Source organism: Natrix helvetica (assembly GCF_964273705.1).
Source record: "Natrix helvetica genome assembly, chromosome: Z".
Classification (NCBI taxonomy): Eukaryota; Metazoa; Chordata; class Lepidosauria; order Squamata; family Natricidae; genus Natrix; species Natrix helvetica.
The window spans coordinates 126,429,237-126,455,224 of record NC_138554.1 but is presented as its reverse complement, the minus strand read 5'-3'; the positions used below and the strand labels follow the sequence as shown (position 1 = coordinate 126,455,224).

Below are 25,988 nucleotides of genomic sequence, written 5' to 3'. Positions count from 1 at the left end.
TCATCTCGGTGTCCTAATGTGGTGCCAAAAATCCTAATTACTTATACAAACTAATGGAATCAGAGTTAGCAATGATTGATTAGCGATCTTGGTGCAATGGCAAACAGTTCAATGAAGATGAGGACATATTGGTTGTGTCTGTAGGGTGAATTGTATTTGAAAAGAAGGTGTAGAGTAGAGTGACTAAGATAATGAAGGGGCTGGACCAGCTGCCTTATGAAGAAAGGCTGAAAATTTGGAGCTCTTTTGCCTAAAAATGAAGCATTTGAAAGAGGGCATGATTAAGCTGTAAAAATTATACATGATGGGGACAAGATGGATAAGCAGAATCTATTTCACCTTCCCAAAATACTAGCACAAGAGGTTACTCAATGAAGCGGAATCCTGGAAGAATCATGACAAAATGATTTTTTTGCACAACATGTATTGAAATTTGCTACTTTCCCATGTAGTTCTGGCTTCCATCTTGGTTTAAAAAAGGATTGAACTAATTCATGGAACCTTCACTGACACAAGGAATTCATGGGGATCAAGGCTGTTACCAGCATGACCATATTTGAATGTCATCTGCTGGAAGACTAATGGGCTTCCTTATGCGATGATTGGCCACTATAAGGAGAGACTGCTGGGCTAGACAGATCAGGGGTCTGATCCAACAGAGCACTTCCACAAAGGTGGATGTTTCTCTCTAGTCTCTACCATGTAGTGCAACCTTTAAGGAAATATAATATCCACTGCTCCAGCCTTTATTCTTCCTATCCCCATTTTATTTCCTCTACACATAAGCAAAAGTTCTCCAGAAGCTAAGTAGGGAAACTATGGCTGAGCCAACCATCAAAATGCTTCCAATGCGAAAACCTGGCAGCTAAATTTCAGGGGAAGCTACTTGCATTCATGAGCTCAGACCAACAAGACAAGTTTACCTACCTTTGTCAGATGGGGCAATTGGAGAATCTACTGATGCAAACACGGCAAGTTTGGCTTCATCAATGTCTTGCTGAGTAAATGACCCCATCTTGGCCCATTCTGCAGCCTTTTCAAAAGCTGCTATAGTATTCATGGAGTTTGGATCCCTGTAACGTCAAAGTCATTGTAGTTAAGTTTACAACCAACTAACACTTCTTCTTCTACTTGTCTTGGGTCAATCCAAAACACCATCATAAATTTAACTACCTTGCTCACACAATAGATACATTTTCTGCATGGCCTTAGCGAAACAATTATTAATTATCTACATTTATGCAGCTATGTGACCAATAGTAGTCGCCCTTGGTTTATTGATTCCACACATACACTGAATGAATACAGTATGCTGGGAACTTTTACTGTAGGTGTCTAGATGAGGGTTTATTCCAGATTTATTTAATCTGGGAGCCAATTATTGAATTAAACTACTGTCAGCAGTTGAAAACAGTGAGTTGTGGGATGGGAAAGGGAACCTCTACAATGCGAAAGCAACCATAAACTATCCTTGTTTTTGCTAAAGGTCTAAGGAAATTTTGTCATCCAAGTCATGGTTGTCCCAAAGGTTTTTTTTTTTTTTTTCCAGGAGGCAACTGGACTTCCTTGTTTTTTTTTCTTTGAAGACGTTTCGCTTCTTATCCAAGAAGCTTCTTCAGCTCTGACAGGAAAGGGGAGAATAGATGATGGGGAGTAGGAATGGGTTTCCAGAGGAAAAATGCAGGAATCAGGAGCAGCACTCAAGTGACCATGAAGACACAGAAAAACCTCCAAGTGCTTCAATGACCCTCTAAAAGGATGCAAATGGCCAGCTGTCTGCAAGAAGTATAAACCCTTCCATTCCCCCACTATCCTGTCAGAACTGAAGAAGCTTCTTGGATGCCTCCTGAAAAAAAAAAAAGCACTTTTGGGATATCCTTGTTGTTGTTTTTTAAATTTCTCTGTGAACTTTTCCATTTCTGAGCCCATTTCTTTGATCATCTGAGAAGAACCACCACAATAAAACCTACAAAGTTGGGGAAAGAAATATGGGCCCATGCCACTCTAAACCCTTCCACCACCTTGCCAACCCAGCTCAGGTGGTTACCTATAGGAGTAGAAATTGAATATCCCGTTCTGAGAGATATGAGCACCACCGCCGTAAGCACCTCCTTTTTCCCTGATTTCCGTATGCAGGAATTTTGCCGTCATTAAACGGGCCAGGAGTCGAAGGCTGAAAGGAGAGAGATTAGCAGGGAACATCAGATAAATCTTTGTCAAAAGTTCAGCTTCCACTGACTTCTTGGGGGGGGGGGGGGGAATGGTGAGCTGAAGAGAAAAGCAGAGCCAATAACTACAGCACCGTGATGGCGAACCTGTTGAGCGCAGAGCCTTCTCTGCGGGCACCTGAGCCATCGTCCCAGGTTGGCTCCACCACACATGCGTGCATGCCTCCCACTGGCCAGCTGATTTTCAAGTTTCTGCCATGCATGCATGGGGCCATGTGGGAGACGCATGTCACATACATGGGGGGGGGGTCATGCACACATGTGCGTGGAGCACTGGAAGGTGCTGTGCACCCTCCCCTTGCAACCTGTTTTTGCTCCCAGGAGTCTACAAGGAGACCTACTAGGCCCAAAACAAGATACAGGGGGGTCGTGCAGACATACGCAGAGGGGGGGGGAAGCATAGTAGGTCACGTATGCATGCACAGATGGGAGAGTGTGTGGGGGATGTGCGTGCATTGTATTATGAGTGTGTGAGTGTACAGGCACTTGTGCATGCATTTTCAGCACGTGGTGACAAAAAGATTAGCCATCACTGCTATAGCAGAATGAAAACTTGGCAAGTTGACCAGCGCTTTATAATTCCTCTTCGGAGAAGCGGAGGACTTGAGATTGACCACACATACTCCAGATATTTTCTCCTCACAAGAAAAGTGCAAGTCCCCAGCAGCTGTAGAGCTCTGGGACAGGACGGAAAGCTACTTGGCTCAAACCAAAAAATTGTTCACACAATTCCTTTTCTGACCACTTTCTGAAAACTGCTTCCTAACTGGTTTTCAGCTATTAGGAATTTTGGATTGATATCTGGTGTCTGAAAACACCAGGTGAGGGTTTTTTTTTTCTTCAGTCCTTAGTGGAAGAAATTTTAGTCCTTGAATTACAACCACAATTGAGCCCAAAATTTCTGTTTCTAAATGAGACAGTTGTTGAGTTTTGCCCCATTTTACAACCTTTCCTGCCACCGTTGTTAAATGAATCATTGCAGTTGTTATTATGAGTGGCTTTCCCATTGACTTTGCTTGTCAGAAGGTTGCAAAAGATGATCATACAAGCCCGGGATATTGCAATCATCATAAATGTAAGTCAGTTGCCAAATGTCTGATTTGGGGGAGGGGGGGGGGAGGATGCTGCAACATTTCTAAGTGTGAAAAATGGTCATAAGTCACTTTTTTCAGTGCCGTTGTAACTTTGAACTAAATAGTTATAATTCAAGGACTCTCTGTACAAGCTTAAGGACTATAATATAATAAACGTAAATCACTGACCCAAACTCTTGATGGGTATATCCTGGTATAATACATGATCCCAAAGCTTTAGGCACTGCATTGGTTGCTACTTGGCTTCTGGGTGTGATTCAGAGTGCTGGTGGTCACAATCAGGGCCTTACGTAGCTTGGACCAGGTTACCCATGATGCCACCTTTTCCCTTATTGAGTTATCTACCCAATGAGATCAAGCAGGGCCAACAATCTCCTGATCTCATCGATATAAAAATGCTATCTGACAAGGCCTCGGGAGACAACATTTTTAGCTACCACTCCTATATTTTGGAATTTCTCCTCAGGAAGATCCAGTCTGCTCCTGGAGTTAAGGTTGGTTGTTCCATCAAGAGTAGGAGGCCATGCAATGGTTCCTTCCTTCCTTCAATTTTGGGTAATTCTTTTTTAAATGTTTCTAATTACTTGGAATGAGCAACATACAAGTAAGATATTAGAACACTGCTGTCACGTCTCCCCTGGTCCTTTGTTTCATTAAGCTAGACATACCCAGTTCCTGCAACTGTTCTTTATATGTTTTAGCCTCCAATGCCCTAATCATCCTTGTTGCTCTTCTCTGCACTTTCTAGTCTCTCCACATCTTTTTTACATCGTGGCGACCAAAACTGAATGCAGTATTCCAAGTGTGGCCTTACCAAGGCATTATAAAGTGGTATTAACATTTCACGTGATCTTGATTCTATCCCTCTGTTGATGCAGCCTAGAACTGTGTTGGCTTTAATGGCAGCTGCTGCACCTTGCTGGCTCATATTTAAGTGATTGTACACTAGGCCTCCAAGATCCCTCTCATGATTTTCTAACAAAATTGACTTCACACAATAAACTAAATTCAAGGAATTTCTGTTTTGTCTTAGCTCGAGACAAATTATGCCCTCAGATCTCTCTACGTGATAACCAGGAAACGGAATGCTGAAATCAATAGATAAGGATTTCCATGATGCCTCATGTAAAAATTTACTCTGCATGAATTCAGTTTATACCTTTAAGCAGTTTGGAACCAAACTGGCTTTAAATCGATGCATATATCTATTACATAATGATGCTCTTTGCATCCCGACAGAGTCCAGAGTCTGCAATTGTGCAGTATAAATCATCAAGAGAGCATCATCATTTAAATCTATATTGATATTCTCACCAGAGTCACAAAAAGTGATGTTTTACATTCCAACTTCAACTTAATTTGCACATGTATGATTGGATAGCACATCTCTCTGCCTACCTCGCATAGTCTGGGGCTGTGAAAGGCACAGTGCGAACACAAGCGCCCACATAATTTACAGGGAAGGGAAGCAAAAAATGGGTCTTCATTTGACACGGTTGAAAAGTGGGATCCTAAAAGAGAAGTAGGAAAAGGAGAAAGAACAAAAGAAATTAATCAGGGGTCCTTGCCAGAATCTGACTCTTCTTGGCTAAAATCTCCCACCTCCCCCTTGAGAGAAAGAATTTAGTTGTAATTAAAAAAAAAATCTTGCTTTCAGTAGCTGTCTTGAGCCTGGACTTCATGTGGTCACCTTCAAAACTGAGGAGTTATCAAGCAGTTCCTAATGAACATTATTATCATACTTTTTGGAGTAATAAGGCGCATTTCACCTCAAAAAAAGTGGGTGAAAATTGTGGTGCGTCTTATACACTGAATGTTGCTGAAGCCCTACCCACCTGCCGGCCCCCACCCTTTGGCCATTTTTTGGCTTCTGCTTGTTGCAATTTTGGCCTCCGCACCACGTGTTTTTGGCCTCCATGTGTTGCATCTTCAGCCAGTTCCAGGTAGCAGGGATCAGCGGTGGCAAACGGGCCACGCCAAACAGGGGCGGTGAACAGGCTGCAGTGGCGGCGAATGGGTGGTGGCAAATGGGCTGCAGTGAATGGGCAGTGGCAGCACTGAAAGGGCTGCGATGAATGGGCCAAATGAATAGTGGGAGGCAAAGGCAGATATTTTTTCTTCTTTTCCTCCCCACAAAAGGTAGGTGGGTCTTATAGTCCGGAGCCTCTTGTAGTCCGAAAAATACGATAGTTGTCCACTGTTAGATTTGCTGTAATTTTAGAAGTTTTTCCTTGCTTTGTTCTTGAATACGTGTATTGATTTATGGCTCTTACTTTTGCCCATGCTGATGGTAAATACAGCAGACACTTCTAAATAGATACCTTTACCTTTTCCTGCCTGCAGAATTAGAAATATGGATACCCATGTTTCATATAAATGTATAAATATTTTACAATTTATCAAATTTCTAAACCATCCATCAGACTTGTGAGCTCCTAAATTGTTATGCATATCACTTTGAAGGCCCTCTACAGGATAAGAAAGAAATACAGAAATATAATAAAAGGGGGAGAAGCCAACATCGTGACAATATGGATGTGCGGTTTCAATGCTCCGAGACCGCAGCCGATACTTTTGCCGCTGGGTGGTCCAATCGGACCTAAACCATCCCGCAGAGACAGTGAACAGGAAGAATATGTCTTGCTGATCTCAGGGACATCGCAAAGTCCCTGATTGATGCCAGAGAAGTTCTTCAAGCCGGCAACAAAAAATCCAGCCAAGGCTTATGAAGTCGGGGTGGCTCCAAAATGGAAGGATACGGAAAGAGGAAGTGTTTTCAGTTGGTGAGGAATTTTTATAGTTTTAAAAGAGACTGCCTATGAAAAACTTAAAATTAATTTGAATTGGAGAACAGAAGAAATAAGCGGCGAAATTAAGTTTGGAATGGTTTTGGACAGTGGGTTATCTTACTTTTTAAATGCTATGTTCATGGATGGAATTTATGCAAGCCTTTTAAAACAAATGGATTAAGTTTTCTTCTTTTTTTTTTTTCTTTTATTATTCTTTATAACCTATGGACTAAAATTCTCCTCTTTCATTACTGTGGGTGTTTTTCTAAATCATTCAAGAATCGGACCTTTTTTTAACTTGAATTACAAAAAAGATACAAAAAGAAACAGAAAATTGCAACGATAACACTGCTACTCAGAGGCTAGAGGTTTGTGTATTGGAAATGAAACACTCTTACTTTTCTTACTGATTATCCTGGCTTGGCACTCCAAGGTCTCACTGCTTGTTTATAGAGAGTGATAAGAAGAAAAGCAGATGTCCCTTTAAAGTATATCTTCAACCAGAGAAAAGTGAAAATAAAACTTTATTGTGAATCTATGCTTAATCTTGTGAAAACCTTCCAAGCTAGAGCAACAGGGTTTGTTAGCTGGAGATAATGGCACAATTTCAACAGCAGAAAGAAATCTTAAGCCTGCAAAAGATATTCTTAGAAATTCAGAAATTATCAAACACACTTGAGAGGACAGAGAAGTTAGAAGACTTAGAGCATCAAACAGTAAAATATGATGAAGAAGTTGGAGATGTTTATCAAGTGGAAAAAGTAGAGGTTAGAATCCTAAAAACCGAAGAGGAAAATGACCATAAAGAAATTAAATTTGCTGATATTTATGGTGATTGGTTTGTTTTTGGAAAGGGAAAGAGTGGAATACTGAAAGAGGAATTAAATGGAGGGGAACTCTACCCTAGATGGCAAGACAGAGAAGAAGAAAAAAACAAAAGAATTTATGGATTTAAAGAGAGAAATTTTATTAGCAACATCATTGATAACACTACTGACAATTAAAGATAAGCTGATTAAGGAAACAGAAGAAGTGCATCAAAATGACATGAGAGATTTTATAAGCAAGAAATTGCTAAGAGGAGTCCATACAAATTTGATTAAAGAGATGAGTAGAGGACTGACACCACAAATGGCAGAAGACATGAGACTGTTTTGCTACTGGAAAGATACAGGTTGATAGATGGAAGTGTATAATTTAAAACTAGTTAAACTTAGTGAAATTTAGTGACAATAGATATAGTTAAATAAATAATTGATATCGATAATAATGTATACAATGTGTAGTGTTATGATAAGTAATCATTGGATATGAATATTGAATGGTACCCTTGAAAGGAAGATTAGAAATCCTTTTGGATTATATATAAAGGTTAATAAAAAAGAACTAAATTAGATTCAGTTAAGACTTGATTATTAGGGGGGGAATGTTATGATACAGGATATAGTCAAATAAAGGAGGGATAATGATAACAACGTATATACAGGTATGGGTACAACATAAAGAAACTGGATGTAAATTGTAAACAGTGATTTGGAAAGCAGGATTAGATACGTTTGTTATTAAATATTATGGACGTTCAGCTAGAATAGGATATAAGGATTCTGTGTTATTGGAGGATTTTAGAAATAGTAAATGAAATGCCAGTATGTGGTTATGTATTAAATCTTGGTATATTTTATGATGAAGGATGTTTAAACAATTATAGTCAAATGAAAATGGAGGTATGATGATGGTAACATGTATAAATATCTGAGTTAAAATACTTGAGTTAATATGAATTATGCTTGATGACTGTGGAAGAGATGCACGAAAGCCTTTTGTAACCAACTGATATACTTTCTACAGTATGTAAAGAAGGAAGATTTTATGTGTTGTGTTTGTTTTGAAAATAAAAAATAAATAAAAAATATTTTAAAAGAAAGAAATATAATAAAAGAAATGTTAGGTTTTAGAAACTACTGATTAAGATATTGTTGCAAGACCAGCTTCATATTCTCTCTTCAAAGCCTTGCCTATTTCCCCAAAGGAATCCGGTAAGTATAACTTAGGTTACAGAAAATGGGCTCACCGTAATTAGCTTCCTTGTGATCTGGGAACCGGCCTCACTGCTTGCAGTCTTGGAATCTGAAGGTTTCTAGAAATACAAGATTTGGTTGAAAAGGTAGAGTTATAATGCAGTCTTACTGAGAAATTACATGACTCACTTCTCTACCTGTAGGAAAGCAGATTGTCTAGCAAGCAAAGCTTGGTTCCTTACATCAACACATCACAAAGTGCTTTTCCATAGCAGTAGAGAACTGGCTTGCGACAGTTATTCTGGTTATTGTTTGGCTTTTTAACTTCCCAGCCTAACTTACAGCTGTGAGATTGTCTAGTGTAGGGGTCAGCAACCTTAAACACTCAAGAGTCACAAAGGTCCTAATCGGAAGCCCCCATTCAATTCTGCAGCAGACCGGAAGTTTAGTTCTCCCACAATAGTGTCTCCTCCTAGAGCGCAGTTCTTTTTCCTCTGCCAACTGCAAGTCTGGTTCGCCCACCATAGAGTCTCCTCCTAGCGCACTGTCCTTTTTCCTCTACCTGTCCTAACTGAAAGCTCTATCTATTGTGCAGCTGACTGGCAACAGGGAGCCACAGCAGAGAGATGAAAGAGCCACATGCAGCTCAGAGCAGTGGTGGGTTCCGGATCCCGTTGCAACCGATACGGTTGCAATGGGACCCACGTCCGCCACATGAAAGTGTGCAGCGTGTGCATGCTTCTTACTTTCCAGCGACGCCTCCGTGACACTCCAGCTGCTCGGCGGAGCGTCACGCAGGCGCTGTAGACACTGTGCGCATGCGCAGAACGCCAAAGACTTTAAAGACAGGTAAGGAGTTCGGGCAGGGGAGCCCTCCAAAGCACTGTACCGGAACAGTACCGGGTGCTCCAGGCAGGCACTGGTACACCCGTACCGGGGCATACTGCCTGCAGCCCACCACTGCTCCAGAGCCACGGGTTGCTGACCCCTGGCCTAGTGTCCTCAAACTCAAATACTAACCAGGTACAACCTTGATTAGTCTTCCAAGATCTGGACACCCTTATAGCTGTATTAAAGATAAAGACTCTCCATGAGAGGTACGAACTGGTACAGGTAATCCTTGACTAGCATTCGTTTTAATGACCAAAGTTACAGCGGCCACTGAAAAAAGTGACTTATGGTTTTCACTCATGACTGTTGCAGCATCCCCATGTTCACATGATCAAAATCCATGTATTTGGCAACTGCAAATATATTTATAGCAGTTGTAGTGGCCTGGGTCATGTGAGCGTCATTTGTATCCTTCTCGACTGGCTTCCAACCAGCAAAGTGAATGAGGGAAGCCAGATTTGCTTAATGACTACATGAAAGCGGCCATGGTTCCTTAACAATTGTGGCAAACAATTTGTAAAAATAAGGCAAAAGTCACCTAACAACTGTGTTGCTTAGCAATAGAAATTTTGGGCTCAGTTGTGGTCATAAGTCAAGGACTATCTGTATTCCCAGGCAGTGGAATGGTACAATTCAACATGGCCAACTCAACACGGTGATTTCACCATGGCCATCTCACCATATTCAATTTGACACGGCCATTTCAATGTAGCCAACTCATTACGGGACAGCTCACCGTAATCAACATGGCACCACGGAAAATTCAATGGGGAACAATTCAACAAAATGTTATCAACCACTGTTTCTTTAACATAATTTCCATGTTTGTGAATGGAAATAATGAAAGAAAAACAAAAAAAAAACCAGTGGTGGATAATGTTTATTGCATTGAGTTATCCCGAGTGGAGTTCTTGCATAGCAGGGTGATTGTGATGAGTTGGCCATGGCAAGATGGCCATGGCAAAATAATCAAGGTGAGTTGGCCATGGTGAATTGTCCTAAACTCCTAAGCAACAGGCCATAAGTGTTAAACTGAAGTAGGCTGTTGTAGGGAAAAGAAATGAGAAGCATGTATCTTCTCCTTCGTTCAAAGACGAATTCCTTGTGTGGCTCTTCGGCTTTGAAACGGAGATGAGCACCACCCCCTAGAGTCAGGAAAGACTAGCACATATGTGTGAGGGGAATGACCATTGGCTTACCTGAAGGATCCTTTTCTGTACGCTGCGAGAAGAGTCCAAACATGGGTTAAATTCTGTCTGACTGCCCCGGACAGAAGTGAAAGATCTTTAGCCACACCTCCTATTCTGGCTCCACAGATTTTTTGATGAAGGCGTGGACCTGTAACACTGTTCAAATGTGGTTCCCTTGAATCTGTTCTTAGTTCAAGTCAACATAGATTGTATAAGTCATGTCCGGTAATAAAGTCACAAATCCACATCAAGGAATGCAATGTGTATACACACTGTGTGAGTGAGATACCCTAGAGTGGGGTTGGACTCTCATTGCAGCGTACAGAAAAGGACCCTTCAGGTAAGCCAACGGTCATTTTCCTGTATGCTGCTTGGAGAGTCCAAGCATGGGACATACCCAAGCCAAATGTCACTAGGGCGGGAAGAACCTGATTCAATGGTCTCTCCAGTGGTTGTTTTCTCCCATTGGGCCTGAAATATTTGCAGGCGCCCTCTGATGGGAGCCGTCAGCTGGCTGTCACTTATAGCGACGTAAAGGCTTAGAGCCTGATCCGCCACGAAAGGGCTGCTTGGAGAACGGTTGTTGTCTGGCCCTGTTCAGTCCTGTGACCGGTCCTGCCCGATTGTACAGACGGTGGTACTGACCGGTGCTAGTGGACGGTTCTGAGGAACGAAAGGATTGCTTTCTGAAATAACCAGAACCTTTGAGCTCCGACTTCTTGGTGACAGATGGCATAACTTTCTTTTTGTCCTTGTTTTTGACAAGGACAGGTTCTAAGGCTTCCCCGAAGTTTCCCTCCCTTAAAGGGGGCAGAGGCCAACTTCCACTTGGACCTCATGTCTGCGTTCCAGTGACAAAGCCACAAGAGCCGCCTGGTGGTGACATTAGAAGCCAGAGCCCTGGAAGCGAACTTGGCGGGGTTGAGGGTGGCATCCGCAGTGTATTCTACTGCCGCTAAAACCTTATTAAACTCCTGACTCAATTTGGTGTCCCCTGCCGGAAGCTTAGGAGAAATCTGTCTGAGCCAGAAGAGAGAGGCCCTGGACATAAAGGATGCTGACGTGGCTGTCTTGATGGCCCAGAGAGCCGCCTGATGGGTCTTGTGACAAGCCTTTTCACATCTCTTATCCTCTGCTTTCAAGCCCTCTAATAAGTCAGGAGGCAAGACTGAGGAGGATGTAAGGGTTTGTACCAGAGGATCCACCTGAGGCAATTTTAATAAATCCTCCAGGGAGGCATCCACCGTATAGAGCTTTTTATCACTGCTACCAGCCGTGGCCAGAGTGCCCGGTTGAACCCACTGGCGTTGCACTACGTTCAGAAATAATTTAGGAACTGGCACAATCTCCTGGGGAACAACCGGTTCCTCAAAGAGTCCTTCGCTAGGGTCTGACGGGTCTACTGTCGCTGGATCGGTGGCAGTTACTCCCATATGGATGGCTGTTTTGGCCTTATTCAAGATTGTCTTGAACAAAGCATGTTTAAACAAACCAGTTAAGGCTGGTTTATCCGTGACAACTCCCTCGTCCCCGGAGAACTGCTCTGGAAGGATTCCCTCATCCACAGTTGAATCCTCGCTGTCCAGCGAGGAATGGGGAGAGACGGATCCCTGGGGAGCCTCTGAAGGAACAGCCTTACAGGAAGAAGACCTGGCCCTGCAACGTGGTTGGTACGTTGTTTGAGACCTTCTGCAATACCCTGGGATTGGAATATGGCCTTGGTGATAACCTCCTGCATTTCCGAGGGGAGGGCCAGCCTTCTATAGCCGCCTACGCTTAGTGGCCCAGCGGGGCAGAAGATCATGTGGAGCCAGTGATAAAACTGGAAAGGAGAATCCTCTGCTTCCAAGGAGCACTGAAACAAATCAGCATTCTCACCCATGGATTGTCTAGGAGAGTTGGCTGACTCAGAGTAATCATCTGATGAAAATTCCTGGCCCTCGTCCTCACTATCCGACCGTGGTGGATCCTGATTAGTAGGAGCTGGGGCCTCTGGTAATTCCACTGCAGGAATTGGAGAACTAGCCACCGGTTGTTGCTGGGCTTGTTCAGGTTGTTTCTCTGGTGCTTTTTGGTGCCTGAAGGCAACTTGGTCTTGGTCCTTTCTTTCCCCCAGCCTGGCTCTGTCTGCTGAGGGCCTCTAAGGCTGCTTTGCTAGCCTGCCTGGTGAGGCTCCTGCTGCTAGAGGGCCCTGACTGCATTGACTCTTGATTAGTGTTGTCTGCCATTATGCTGTGAGTAAGGGTAGTCTGGGCACCACTCACCACCTGGAACACAGTTGGGGATGTGAGGGTAGCTGCAGCTGCTGATTCAGAGTCGTGAAGATTGATGGCTGAAATGAGTAATTAAGCCGGTGCTGCCACGAGGAAACCTCTGGGGCAAGATCCAACCTCCCAGCACCTGCAGGGTTAACAGCTGGAGGCAGCGAGGCCTAAGGGGAGGACCAACACCTCGCTATTAATGATCAATTAACAATTGGGGGGAGGGGGGGAGCAACTGACCGCCGGATTGCCAAACAGAACAAGTCGAGCTGCAGCCACTCTCCAATGCTGACTCACTTATGGAAGGGAAAAACGCGGCAAAACTGCAAACAAAATGGCCGCTGGAAGTTTTTTCCTTAACCAAAATGGCCACTGCAATGACTAACTGCTGGAAAAATGGCACCAAAATTCAAATCTGCCAAGTGATAGCGCGAATGGCTAGTCCTCGCACCACTGACCGTCATGCCAAATGCTCAAGTATATTGCAAGCGGCTGGGTCCTCATGCCGCTGACCGCTGCACGAAGATAAAGGGCGATTGCGGTGGCTCCCAAGCCGGCTTGCATCGCCCAGCAATTTAAAGGGACAGCGTGTACCCGGAGAAGCCTGGGACAAGAGCCGGCAGCAAATAGCAGCAATAGACTCAAATACAAGAACTGAAAGGCAGACCTTATTTCTTTGCAGAATGAAGAAGAATTTGGTTGGAAAGTTCAAGTTAAGGTTAAATTTCTGTTGATATTCTGGAACCACTGAAAACGCGTCCATTGGGCTAGAACTGAATTGAAAAATCTGAGGAGCTGGCTACAGATCTTTCAATTCAGTCCAGGGCAGTCAGACAGAATTTAACCCATGCTTGGATTCTCCAAGCAGCATACAGGAAAACCTTTACCTTTTTATTTTATTTTAGTTTCCTCCATTACCTCAATTATGCGAGGACGGACAGGCTTCCGTTCCTTTTTACTTCTGGCAATTCCCAGCACAAAATTTTCCACAGCTTTTGTGACAATTGGCATCTGCTGAGGTGTAGCATTCACTGCACATCTACGTGGGAAGAATGTGTGTTATTTTCACCCAAAGAAATTCAGCCATCTGATTTGATTAGAGAAATATTCAAACAAATAATTATTCATATTTCACAATTCATTATGTGTTAGATTAAAAACAAAGAGAATATTGGTCTTTTAGAATGTTATTAGTATTTAATCAATTAACAATGACAGCATTATTCAATGCCATTATCTAATATTTATTAGTACTAACATACTAATGTATTATTAGTATTTTAAGAGTACTTTAATATTGATTATTCATTTAAACTTAAAACTGTCATATCGTAATATTTTTGTACTAAAAAAAGTTGGAGATCATTTTTGTTTTATATCTGACGTATTCCCTCCCACTTTTTAACTTGTCCTGTTATTCCCCTCATCTCTTTTCTTTATTTGTTTGTATTTTAATGTCTGCTTTTGAAAAGTACCGTGTTTTCCCCAAAATAAGACAGGGTCTTATTTTCTTTTGTCCTCTGAGATAAGCACTTAGCCTTATTTTCGGGGAGGTCTTATTATTTTTGAGATGCAGGAGGAGGAGAGCATGGTCACCTCATGGCTGCTATTGTGCTACAATATTTTCGGGAAGGGCTTATTTTAGTGCACGCACTCAAAAGCCCAATAGGGCTTATTATCCAGGGAGGTCTTTTTTCAGGAAACATTTTTTTTTAATGGAGGCCATTTTTGCTTCTCCCAAACACCTTTGTCCAAGTTAAATTATGGATTCCTAGTAAGAATGATGGATGTTTCAAAACTTGAGAAAGCTTCAATTATTCCTTATTGCACAGCGGCTATAGTGAGTACACCATGGCCTCTAGTGAATATAACGAGAAACCAATTTTCTTCCCAGCTTGAAAGCTGCAGAGAACAAGGATGATTGAGTGAAGGAGACATCTGTTATCTTTAAGCTCCAAAGGAGAAGCAAATCTTTGGATTGTTTTCCAGTTTCAAGGTGAAACTTAAAAAAAAAAAAAAATTGAGTACACAGACCAAAGCCAACAAACATACTCGAAAAAATATTGCTTCCAGGAAATCACGCAAAAGCACTTCTGGTTACATGATGTTCCTGAATGGATGTCCTGTTTACTGGCAAGTGAGAAAACAGAGTTTTGTTTCATGTTCATCTACTGTCCGTGGCGAGTCTTGAGACCTCGATCTGGGAGGAGTTTGACTTGGTTGCCATCGAGGATTTGGACAGAGTGCGTGGACGACTGCGACCCACCACGTTTATTGGACCCGTGCCCCTCCTGGCTTGTACTGGCATCCTGGGAGGTTACATGTGACTGGCTCCTGGGCCTAGTGAACGCTTCGCTGAGTGAGGGGTCTCTCCCGGCCTCTTTGAAAGAGGCGGTGGTGAGACCCTTGCTCAAGAAGCCTTCCCTGGACCCTATGGAGCTGGCCAATTATCGTCCTGTCTCCAACCTTCCCTTCTTGGCGAAGGTTGTAGAGAGTGTGGTGGTTTATCAGTTTCCACGACATCTGGAGGAAGATGATTATCTAGATCCGCGCCAGTCCGGCTTCCGTCCCGGATACAGCACGGAGACGGCCTTGGTCGCGTTGGTAGATGATCTCTGGAGGGCCAGAGATAGGGGTTGTTCCTCTATCCTGGTCCTATTAGACCTCTCGGCGGCTTTTGATACCATCGACCATGGTATCCTGTTGCGCCGACTGGAGGGGCTGGGGGTCCGGGGCACGGTTTTGCGGTGGTTCGGCTCCTACCTTTCCGGTCAGACGCAACGTGTGTTGGCAGGGGAGCAGAGGTCGACCCTCAGCCCCCTTACGTGTGGGGTGCCACAGGGGTCGGTCCTCTCGCCACTCCTGTTCAACACATATATGAAGCTGTTGGGTGAGATCATCCGTGGTTTTGGGGTGGGATATCATCTGTACGCTGATGATACTCAGCTGTACATTTCCACCCCGAACCACCCCAACGAGGCCGTCGAAGTGATGTCCCGGTGTGTGGAGGCCGTACGGGTCTGGATGGATGACAACCGACTCAAACTCAACCCCTCCAAGACGGAGTGGCTGTGGGTACCGGCTCCCCGGTTCAGCCAATTAATTCCATCCTTGGCCATCGGGGGCGTTCAACTTGCCCCCGTGGAGCGGGCGCGCAATTTGGGCATCCTCCTGGATGCCCGGCTGTCCATGGATGACCATGTGACAGCCGTGGCAAGGGAGGCATTCCACCAGGTTCGCCTGGTGCGCCAATTGCGCCCCCTACTGGACCGGGACGCCTTACGCACAGTCACTCACGCCCTGGTGACGTCTCGCCTGGACTACTGTAACGCTCTCTACATGGGGCTTCCCTTGAAATGCACCCGGAGGCTACAGCTGGTCCAGAACGCAGCCGCGCGGGTAATTATGGGGAGTACTAGGTACTCCCAAGTGACACCTTTCCTGCGCGAGCTGCACTGGCTTCCTGTGGTCTATCGGGTGCGTTTCAAGGTTTTGATAACTATCTTTAAAGCGCTCCATGGCTCAGGACCTAGTTACTTGCGGGATCGTATTCTGCCCCATACATCCCTGCGACCAATTCGCTCGCACAGAGAGGGACTCCTCCAGGTGCCGTCCACCAGTGTCGAGGGGCGGCGCCTAGGAGTAGAGCCTTCTCTGTGGCGGGCCCAGCCCTGTGGAATGACCTCCCTCCGGATATTAGGACTACGTCTGACCTCCGCTCCTTCCGAGTTAAGCTCAAGACCCACCTATTCCAAGTAGCTGGGCTGGCTCAACCATGATCTAACTATATCGCTCCTGACGGGTTTTTATTAGTGTAATTCAACTGAATTTATTTATTGGGTTTTTTAAATATTGTGCCTTTGTAATTGTTTTTTAGCTATCAGCCTACCTCCTCCTTGTATACGTCTTATATACGTCTTTGTTATATGTATGTCCTGTCCAGATTTGTATTTGTATTTTGTATTTTATTTGTTTTATTGTACGCCGCCCCGAGTCCTTCGGGAGAGGGTGCGGCTAAGAAATAAATATTCTATTCTATTCTATTCTATTCTGAAGCTGAATATGCTTGTGTTTCAGATGCTTGTAATTCTCTAACATGGTTTGATGCTTTGATCACAGATATCTGGACACGTCCGATTCGACCAATCACCGTGATGGAAGATAATGTATCGGTGGTTTATATTTCTGAGTCACATTTCACTAGGTCCAGACACATTGACATTCGTTATCAAAACACAAAGCAATTAGTTAAGCAAGGTTTTGTTATATTGCAATATGTTTCTACACATGATCAGATTGCTGACATGCTTAACAAACCACTTGCCGCAGGTCAACACGAGTATCTGCGAAAGAAGATGTGCCTTAGTTGATGATTTGATGACGTCAGCCCAACTAGCAAAAGAAGGGGTGTCACTGCGTTAAATTGTTTGCTAGTCTGAACTAAATAGCTGAACTGAAAGAGTTACTGCGCAGGTCATAAGGTCTTATCTGACAATGATGTACTGCACCTGCTCTTCACACATTCCAGAGACTTCTCTTTCCTTTTGATCTTTGTCCGTCTGCCAGGAAGCTGGTAGACAAACTGTTTTCTGCCAAAATGTAACAATTAGATAGATTTGTTTTATTTCTTTATTTCTTATTTTTGTATTAAAGCTTGTTTTTCATTAGAATATGTTTTCCGGGATTTTATTTCTTTTTTTCGCACCTTAAAGATAATGCTGTTTAGAAACGCCGCGATCTAAGACCTCATTTAGTTCAGGGTGAAATCTTCCCCTGACAAGATGCCAGTGGACTGAATGTCAGGCTGGCTAAAGCTGTTGTTGATGGTACACAGGTCCTCATAGTTCATCTCCTAAATGATTATTTTGTTTTTGAGAAAGCTGGCAGAATTGGAAGCCATGAAGTTCAAATTTAGTTACAAAGGTCTTCCTAGAAATGTAGATTCCTGGCATTTGCATTCTCAAGGCAATAATCTTAAAATGGAATTTGAACTTATTGCTCTGACCAAGGCATGACACAAACCCCTTGTCCTGAGAAAACCCCCTTTTATTAATTTACTGTGAATTCTGCTCATTCACAGCCAGCAAAGTCTTTCAAGGGAGGATTTACAGTCACAGACCTTATCTGGCTTGGAGAGCTGACAGTCCGATATCTGCAAAACGTGGCAAGGAGTCTCGGAGAGTCAAAAACCAATTAAGTGAACTAATTGTCTCCTGAAAATGCCACTCCCCTTTTCACTCCTCTTTTATTTCCTCTGGGAGGGGCCATTCATCAGCCACTTATGGCTTTACTCCCAGGTCGACCCCTGTTCTTTAGCTGTTCCCATGGGCAACTCTGCCCATGCGCACACTGGGAGCAGGTTCTAGCTTTTTGTCTGCCTCACTGATGTCTGACTCCGAAGGCATAACTGGCATATGGCCCTGGGACCCTCCCTTCCTCCAACATAGAGCCTTTCCCTAAACTCCAGGACTGGTCCATGATCCTCCCCAACCTCCTCACTGTCAAAATCTACTGCCAGCTCTGCTGGCTGCTGGCAGACCACAATTTTTATTTTCTCTTCAGTTTGAAGTCCTACACATAACAATTCAAGAAACCTCTTCAGAACCTCCTTGCTTTAAGTCAACCAATAGCAATAGCACTTATATACCACTCTGCAGTGTTTTACAGCCCTCCCTAAGCGGTTTACAGAGTCAGCCTATTGCCCCCAACAATCTAGGTCCTCATTTTACCCACTTCAGAAGGATGGAAGGCTGAGTCAACCTTGAGCCGTTGAGACTTGAACTGCCAAATTGCAGTTAGCAGAGTAGCCTGTAGTACTGCACTCTAACCACTGTGCCACAGCGGCTCATGTTATTTAGATATTAGATTTTCACCTATGGAAATATCTGGGCACAAAGCAACTATACAATTGAGGTCTACAATCAATTAGCAGTTTTTGAAAGTTGTGAGGCTAGGAACCAGGTCTTCATCATCTAGGAACGGACTCCAACGATGATGGATGACTCCAAATTTGTGCTATACTGACCTAACCAGAGAGTGAATTTTACTGTAGTTCTTTTAAAAAGGAAATTTTTTAGGATTCAGTTAGAAATCATGATTGGCTGAACTTTGACATCATGGATATTCAGTGGTGCCTGCAAGGATTACAAGGATGAATCCCAACTCACCGCAGGTTGTCACTATTTAAAAGGTATTTCTTGATGCGTGGCAGTTTTCGGAGCACAGACTTAATGTCTGCCATTTCTGCAATTCGCTTCATCAGTTTCACCTGAATAGAAAAAGGATGGAAGAGAATTAAGAGCAAAAGCATAGATAGCTTCTCCACTGACTCTGCATTTTGGAAGCCAACTGAGATTGGAAAAAAATGGTAATCACTGGATCTCCAGGATGCTGCAAGCACCATAAATACACACTGATTGCAAAGCAACTGAATTCTGCGGGGATGTAACAATTGTTAAATTTAAGAACCAGTTTCAAGTTGCTTTTTTTCAGTGCCATTGTAACTTTGACTGAATGAATGGTTGTAGATTAAGGCAGCGGTGAAATCCTCTGAAGTCTGCTACCGGTTCGGTGAGTCTGCTACCAAGCACACATGCCTGAGGTGCACCCACGCAGCACTGAAAAAGGAACATTTTGAAGCCTTTCAAGACTGCAAAGGTAAGTAGAACAGCGAGGGGGAGAGGGAAATCCTCTGTGCCACGCAATTTAGATTAGCTAGAAAGCAGAAAATCCGACGATTCCAGCTAATATAAATCGTGCATCACAGCTGATTGTCAGAAATTCCGCTTCGCCTGAACCATTAGCATTTTTTACTACCGGTTCAGATGAACCAGTCCGAACCAGTAGCTTTCACCTCTGGATTAACCCGTGTTTCATCAATGCAACGAAAAAAATCACAGGAAGATTGTTTATAATGAGTACTTAAATGCTTTGAGGGCCTTAATCACTAAGTATGTGCCTACACTGGGCTGACTAGTTAGCAGCTGAGGCTCTGGGTTTCCCCTGAAAAGATCAGCAATTCATCCCTTAAAAATTACACTGTAAAGGAGGCTGTATCTCATGGTTCTCCATGAGGACCCCTGGAGCCTTTGATGATGCTTCGACTAAGACAGAAGACCCACTTCATATGCAGAATGTCCATTCAGTCTTGAGCATCTCCAATTCAATCTATATATTTAAAAATGTGTGTGTGTGTGTGTGTGTGTGTATTCCAGCATAACTCTGGAACGCCTCAAGCAATTTCAACCAAACTTGATACACAGATGACTTACTCTCTGGAAACAAATACTGTGAGGGTAAGACACCCCTAACATCCTGTTCGGTTAAGATACAGCCTGTTGTGCCTTAAAATGGCTTCTACTGTACTGCCTTAAAATGGATTCTACTGTACAGCGCAGTGGAATTGCCATGGTATCGGCTTCACAGTACTCCACAAGGGGGCTTTCTCTGGTAAGAGGGGAAACCCAATATTAGAAATTACTTTTGTGTTCACAGGGAAAACGTTTTTAACTAATTTAATTGTTGTCAAAATCAGGGCTCAGGGAGAAATTGCTCTTGCAAGCTTCACAGTACTCCACAAGTGGGCTCCCTCTGGTAAACGGGAAAATCCAACATTAGGAATTACATCTGGACATTTCCCCCCTATAAATAAATACCTGGGCAACGCCGGGTTATCGGCTAGTGAAAAACAAAACAAAAACAGGCACTGGGACAAAAACAGGCAACTGGCACAATCTTAATGGGCAGACCTGGACCACACAGAATAAGGGCATCTTCCCATTTTCTAATGCCAGATGTATCAAACCCTTTTCCTCTCATTTCACCTGCTCCATGCCATAAAACATTTCTTTCAATTCTCCTGCAAGGTTCAGAGTCCTGCTTGCTCTAATTAAGGCATAATTATGTCCAGAGTCAGGGACGCCGTTTGATAGCTCTTGAGCCGTCATTTTAACCAGGACCTTGAAATGCTCTTCATCTTCAAAATGAGGGCTGCAAAGAGAAAAAGGAGAAAGAACAAAAGGGACCTCTGTTACAAATAAGATGCAAGACTAAACTGGGAAGGTTCATCAAAGGTTTACTAACAGTAACTCTCTCACTAATAGCCATTATGTTTGGGACCATATGAGTGGAGATCTAATTCCATTCATTCCATCTTTACTCTCTTTAAAGGGGTTCAAAGCACCAGCAATCTTCCACCCAAGACAATTATTGGCCTTCTCTTCCTCTTAATTAAAACACCAGCCAAAAGGAGCATTTCTCAATAAATCAACTAATATGTATCCACCAATATGAAGTCATTTACTAAGGTGTTTTGTATTACTACTGTAGCTATCCATTGAAGCTGGGCAGATAATAAATTTGAATACACAAACAAGGAAATATACAACTTTAATTACATTAAAATATTGTTCCTGGTCAGTCCTAGAAGAGACCAACCCTGACTCCTCTGAAGGCCAGCCCTGAAGGCCAGTTCCTGAAGATGAAACTTAAATACTTTGGCCACCTAATGAGAAGGAAGGACTCGCTGGAAAAGAGCCTAATGCTGGGAACAATTAAGGACAAAAGAAGAATGGGACGACAGAGAATGAGGTGGCTGGATGGAGTCACCAAAGCAGTCGATGTGACCTTAAATGGACTCCAGAGGATGGTAGAGGACAGGAAGGCCATAGGATTGTGGTGGGTCAGACATGCAATTAACAACAACAACATTGTTCACTAAAATGGATCATACTTGTTGAATATTTCAGTCCAGAGATGCATCATGTCGGACAAGTTTCTATCCAGGCACAATGAAGAGAAGATCACACCCTAAAGAAGAAATACATTTTAGGAATAAATGAAAAAATAAAGCAAATATACCCAGGGAAATTACTTAAGAAGGCAAACATGGGACTCTTTGCATTTTTAAAAAATGGCAATAGTAGTTGTGAAATTACAATCCAAAACTGAAATCCAACTTACTAAAAAACACACAAAAATGTAAATGTAAATCTCCTACCCACTAATGGCTTACTCTAAGTTATTCCACTTCACAATTTTAGAATATCTCCACATTCAAAACTGGAAGGGTCTATTTATACCAAGTCCAAACCCTGCCTTTCCCAGTTCTATTCACAAATCCTAATGATCATTATTTCAATAGGAATTCAACTTAGATCTTAATGAATCTGACAGACAGTTTTCTAACATGTGTAAGTCACTTCCTCTCCTGAAACAGTAATCCAATCTTCCAAAGTACTGAACTGCACACACTTTGAAACACGTCGGAGGTCAGGGTTCCAAATAGCATCCTCCTCCTCAAAATTCAAATTCATTAAAGAAGCCATTTTGGCACATCTGGGAAAGCCTGAATCTGAAAGCTTCCATGTTTTCCCCATCCAAAAGGAAGTTCAAGACCCTGCCCCAGCACCCACATGTCCATCATGACATGGCCCAATCAGCCACTGTCACGAAGGAAGATTCCTCCCATCCACGTCAATCCAGGTGCAGGGACAAAATGACCTTGACTCTCTGAGAAGGAATGTTAATATGGCTACATATCTCCAATGCTCCATACCATCCCTCCTTCCAATTTCCCACAGTAGAAAATGTTTAGTATGTGGCAGGCTTGAGGCCCAATACAAAGTTGGCTTCCAAGCCTGACATCGTATTCGTAAGAAATCAAAAGAAGTCGGAGAGAAAGAGAGAAGTGATGTCCCGGTGTGTGGAAGCCGTACGGGTCTGGATGGATGACAACCGACTCAAACTCAACCCCTCCAAGACGGAGTGGCTGTGGGTACCGGCTCCCCAATTAATTCCATCATTGGCCATCGGGGGCATCCAACTCACCCCCGTGGAGCGGGCGCGCAATTTGGGCATCCTCCTGGATGCCCGGCTGTCCATGGATGACCATGTGACAGCCGTGGCAAGGGGGGCGTTCCACCAGGTTCGCCTGGTGCGCCAATTGCGCCTCCTACTGGACCGGGACGCCTTACGCACGGTCACTCATGCGCTGGTGACGTCTCGCTTGGACTACTGTAATGCCCTCTACATGGGGCTTCCCTTGAAATGCACCCGGAGGCTACAGTTGGTCCAGAACGCAGCCACGCGGGTAATTATGGGGAGTACTAGGTACTCCCATGTGACACCGTTCCTGCGCGAGCTGCACTGGCTTCCTGTGGTCTATCAGGTCCGTTTCAAGGTTTTGATAACGATCTTCAAAGCGCTCCATGGCTCAGGACCTAGTTACTTGCGGGATCGTATTCTGCCCCATACATCCCTGCGACCAATCTGCTCGCACAGAGAGGGTCTCCTCCAGGTGCTGTCCACCAGGCAGTGCCGGGGGGCGGCGCCTAGGAGTAGAGCCTTCTCTGTGGCGGGCCCAGCCCTGTGGAATGACCTCCCCCCAGATATTAGGAATACCTCTGACCTCCGCTCCTTTCGTGTAAAGCTCAAGACCCACCTATTTCAAGTAGCTGGCCTGGCTCAACTTTGATCCAACTATATCGCTCCTGACGGGTTTTTATTTGGGGTATTTTAATTGTATTCAATTATTTAGGGGTTTTTAAACATTGTGTTTTTAATTGTTTTTATTCATCAGCTCACCTCCTCCTTGTATATGTCTTGGTATACGTTTTTGTTATATGTATGTTTGTCTATATATTTATTTCCTATGTTTTATTGTACGCCGCCCTGAGTCCTTCGGGAGAGGGTGCGGCTAAGAAATAAATATTTTTTATTATTATTATTATTATTATTATTATTATTATTATTATTATTATTATTATTATTATTATTATTATTATTATTATTATTATTATTATTATTATTATTATTATTATTATTATTATTATTAAGCAATTTTGACCCAAGTTTCCCTGCTTGTTACTGCTTCCCCTGTTTAGGAAAAAATAAAAAAATGAACGTGCTGGGCTAAGCTGTCCTTCTAGCATTTTGCTTTTGGAGTGTAGAGGTTGCATTTTGGAAAACAACTGCATCACATTCTTTACAAATCACCAAGCAGCTTTAAGAAAAGTATAATCAATGAGGAATCCTTGATGCTCTCTGAGATTGGTTGTTTTCTTGCAGACATTTCATTAGCCAAAGTAGGCAACATCATCAGTGCACCTAGTTTAGGTAATAAAACATCTGCAAGAAAGCAATCAAGCCCAGACAGCACCAAGGACCCCTTCATTTCTACCCCAGCTACAAATACTTTCTTCTATCACTATTATAATCATCAAGCAATTTCACACCATAGTTATTTGCTTTCCTAATTGTAAGAGTGAACTGGCAATAGAACTAATTGTCCAGATAAATGTTGAATATTCCTTTACATCTTGAATTTCGATGGATTTTTGCACGGAAGAGCATCTAAGCCTTAAGAATTTAAACACACCCCTTCAGCTCTTCTGATTTTATCATAATGTGCCCATGGACATTGCACTTTCTATTCCAAATGCATTAGTCCCATATTATTTGCAAAATAATTGTTACAACAGTGCTGACTGGTAGACCCGACTTATTTTCCTCATATTGCAAATAGCGAGGAAATTAGGAAAACAAAGAGAAAAAAAGCAAGTGAAAGAATTAAGAACTAGTTAGATAGAGAAGGATGCCACTTATTGAATTAGGGTAAGAGTTTAATCTTGAGGCTTCCTAACTGGCAATTCTGTCTCAGCAAAATTTAGGTGGTTATCCATGTGCAACTGACCAGACCTTAACTGGAAATGGACTCACCTGTTCATACATGTCCAGATGGGAGTCATCTACACTGATATGTGGGCTAACAGAAAGGCCACCTGTTTTCAGATCTATTTCCAAAGCCTGTTCTCGGTAGTTGAGTGCTCCACACCCCATCCTTATGAAAAATAGGGAGAAAAGAACAAACTGGGTTCTCATACAGATTGTGTGGGTCTACAAATTATTCACTCTAGATGCTTGGGCTTTCATCCTAGGTAAACTCTATAATTATACCCAATGTTTAAGGTAAAGGTAAAGGTTCCCCTCATACATACTGTATATGCTAACTGTGCTTAGAGCAGGTTTGTTTCCTTGCAAGCCACAGGGACATAACTAGGAAGAGCTAGCTTGTCTAAGCAGTCCCTCTTCCTAGTTAAATAAAAAATGTAGGTCAATCACAGGAAGGAAAAAATGTAGGGAATGTAAAGTCTCTCAGGAAAACACTCTCAGGAAAATACAAGAAGCACAGTAGTGGATTTGAATCAGCTAATTCATTAGAGGTTCTCCGTTGTCAAGTGTTGATCAGTGGATGGGGGACAACAGACTCAAACTCAACCCCTCCAAGACCGAGTGGCTGTGGTTGCCGGCACCTCGGTTCAGCCAGCTGACTCCATCGCTGGCCATAGGGGGCGAACAGTTGTCCCCTGTGGAGCGGGCGCGCAATTTGGGTGTCCTCCTTGATGCCCGGCTGTCAATGGAGGACCATGTGGCAGCCGTGGCAAGGGGGGCATTCCACCAGGTTTGCCTGGTGCGCCAATTGCGCCCCCTACTGGACCGGAGTGCCCTGCGCACGGTCACTCATGCGCTGGTGACGTCTCGCCTGGACTACTGCAATGCCCTCTACATGGGGCTTCCCTTGGGACGCATCCGGAGACTGCAGCTAGTTCAGAACGCAGCCGCGCGGGTTATTATGGGAAGTACCCGTTACTCCCACGTAACACCCCTCCTGCGCGAGCTGCACTGGCTACCTGTAGCCTTTCGGGTGCGTTTCAAGGTATTGATCACCATCTTTAAAGCGCTCCATGGCAGAGGACCTAGTTATCTGCAGGATCGCATCCTACCACACACGTCCCTGCGACCTATCCGCTCACACAGGGAGGGGCTCCTCCTGGTGCCGTCTGCTAGGCAATGCCAGCGGGCGACACCTAGGAGTAGATCCTTCTCTGTGATGGGCCCAACCCTCTGGAATGACCTCCCCCCAGACATTCGAACTACCACCGACCTCCGTTCCTTCCGGCAAAAGTTAAAGACTCACCTATTTCAATCAGCTGGCCTGGCACTTTCTTAGTTTTACCTCCCGGGATTTATTTATTTTAATTGGGTTTGGGGTTTTATAGGTTTTTAACGTATTATATTTATTATTCTATTACAGTCTCACAACCTCCTTCACCAGTATTAATTTAATTGTTTATGTATGTATTTTACAACGTATTTTAGTGACTGTACACCGCCCCGAGTCCTCTCCGGGAGAGGGGGCGGTCTATAAGTGTGAATAATAAATAAATAAATAAATAAATTTGTCTTAAAGATAAAGGTTCCCCTATCACATTTGTATTGTTCCTGACTCTAGGGGGCAGTGCTCATCTCCGTTTTAAAGCTGAAGAGCCAGCGCTGTCCGAAGACGTCTCCGTGGTCATGCGGCCAGCATGACTAAACGCCAAAAGAGCAAGGAACGCTGTTACCTTCCCACCAAAGATGGTCCTTATTTTTCTACTTGCATTTTTACATGCTTCCAAACTGCTAGGTTGGCAGAAGCTGAGTCAAGTAATGGGAGCTCACTCCATTACGTGGCGCTA

The 25,988-nt window shown here is 43.5% G+C and overlaps 1 protein-coding gene across 1 annotated transcript in view; it reads right to left on the bottom strand.

Moving 5' to 3' along the window:
• Nucleotides 1-25,988, bottom strand: part of PITRM1 (pitrilysin metallopeptidase 1) — a 61,990-nt gene that overhangs the window by 3,607 nt on the left and 32,395 nt on the right. The window contains exons 17-25 of the mRNA XM_081970905.1: nt 24,190-24,310; nt 21,203-21,279; nt 20,295-20,460; nt 18,639-18,739; nt 13,390-13,510; nt 8,183-8,248; nt 4,721-4,833; nt 2,048-2,173; nt 928-1,073 (exon numbers count right to left, since the gene is read on the bottom strand). Coding sequence (XP_081827031.1) covers nt 928-1,073; nt 2,048-2,173; nt 4,721-4,833; nt 8,183-8,248; nt 13,390-13,510; nt 18,639-18,739; nt 20,295-20,460; nt 21,203-21,279; nt 24,190-24,310 — 1,037 coding nt within the window. The remainder of the gene's footprint in view (nt 1-927; nt 1,074-2,047; nt 2,174-4,720; nt 4,834-8,182; nt 8,249-13,389; nt 13,511-18,638; nt 18,740-20,294; nt 20,461-21,202; nt 21,280-24,189; nt 24,311-25,988) is intronic.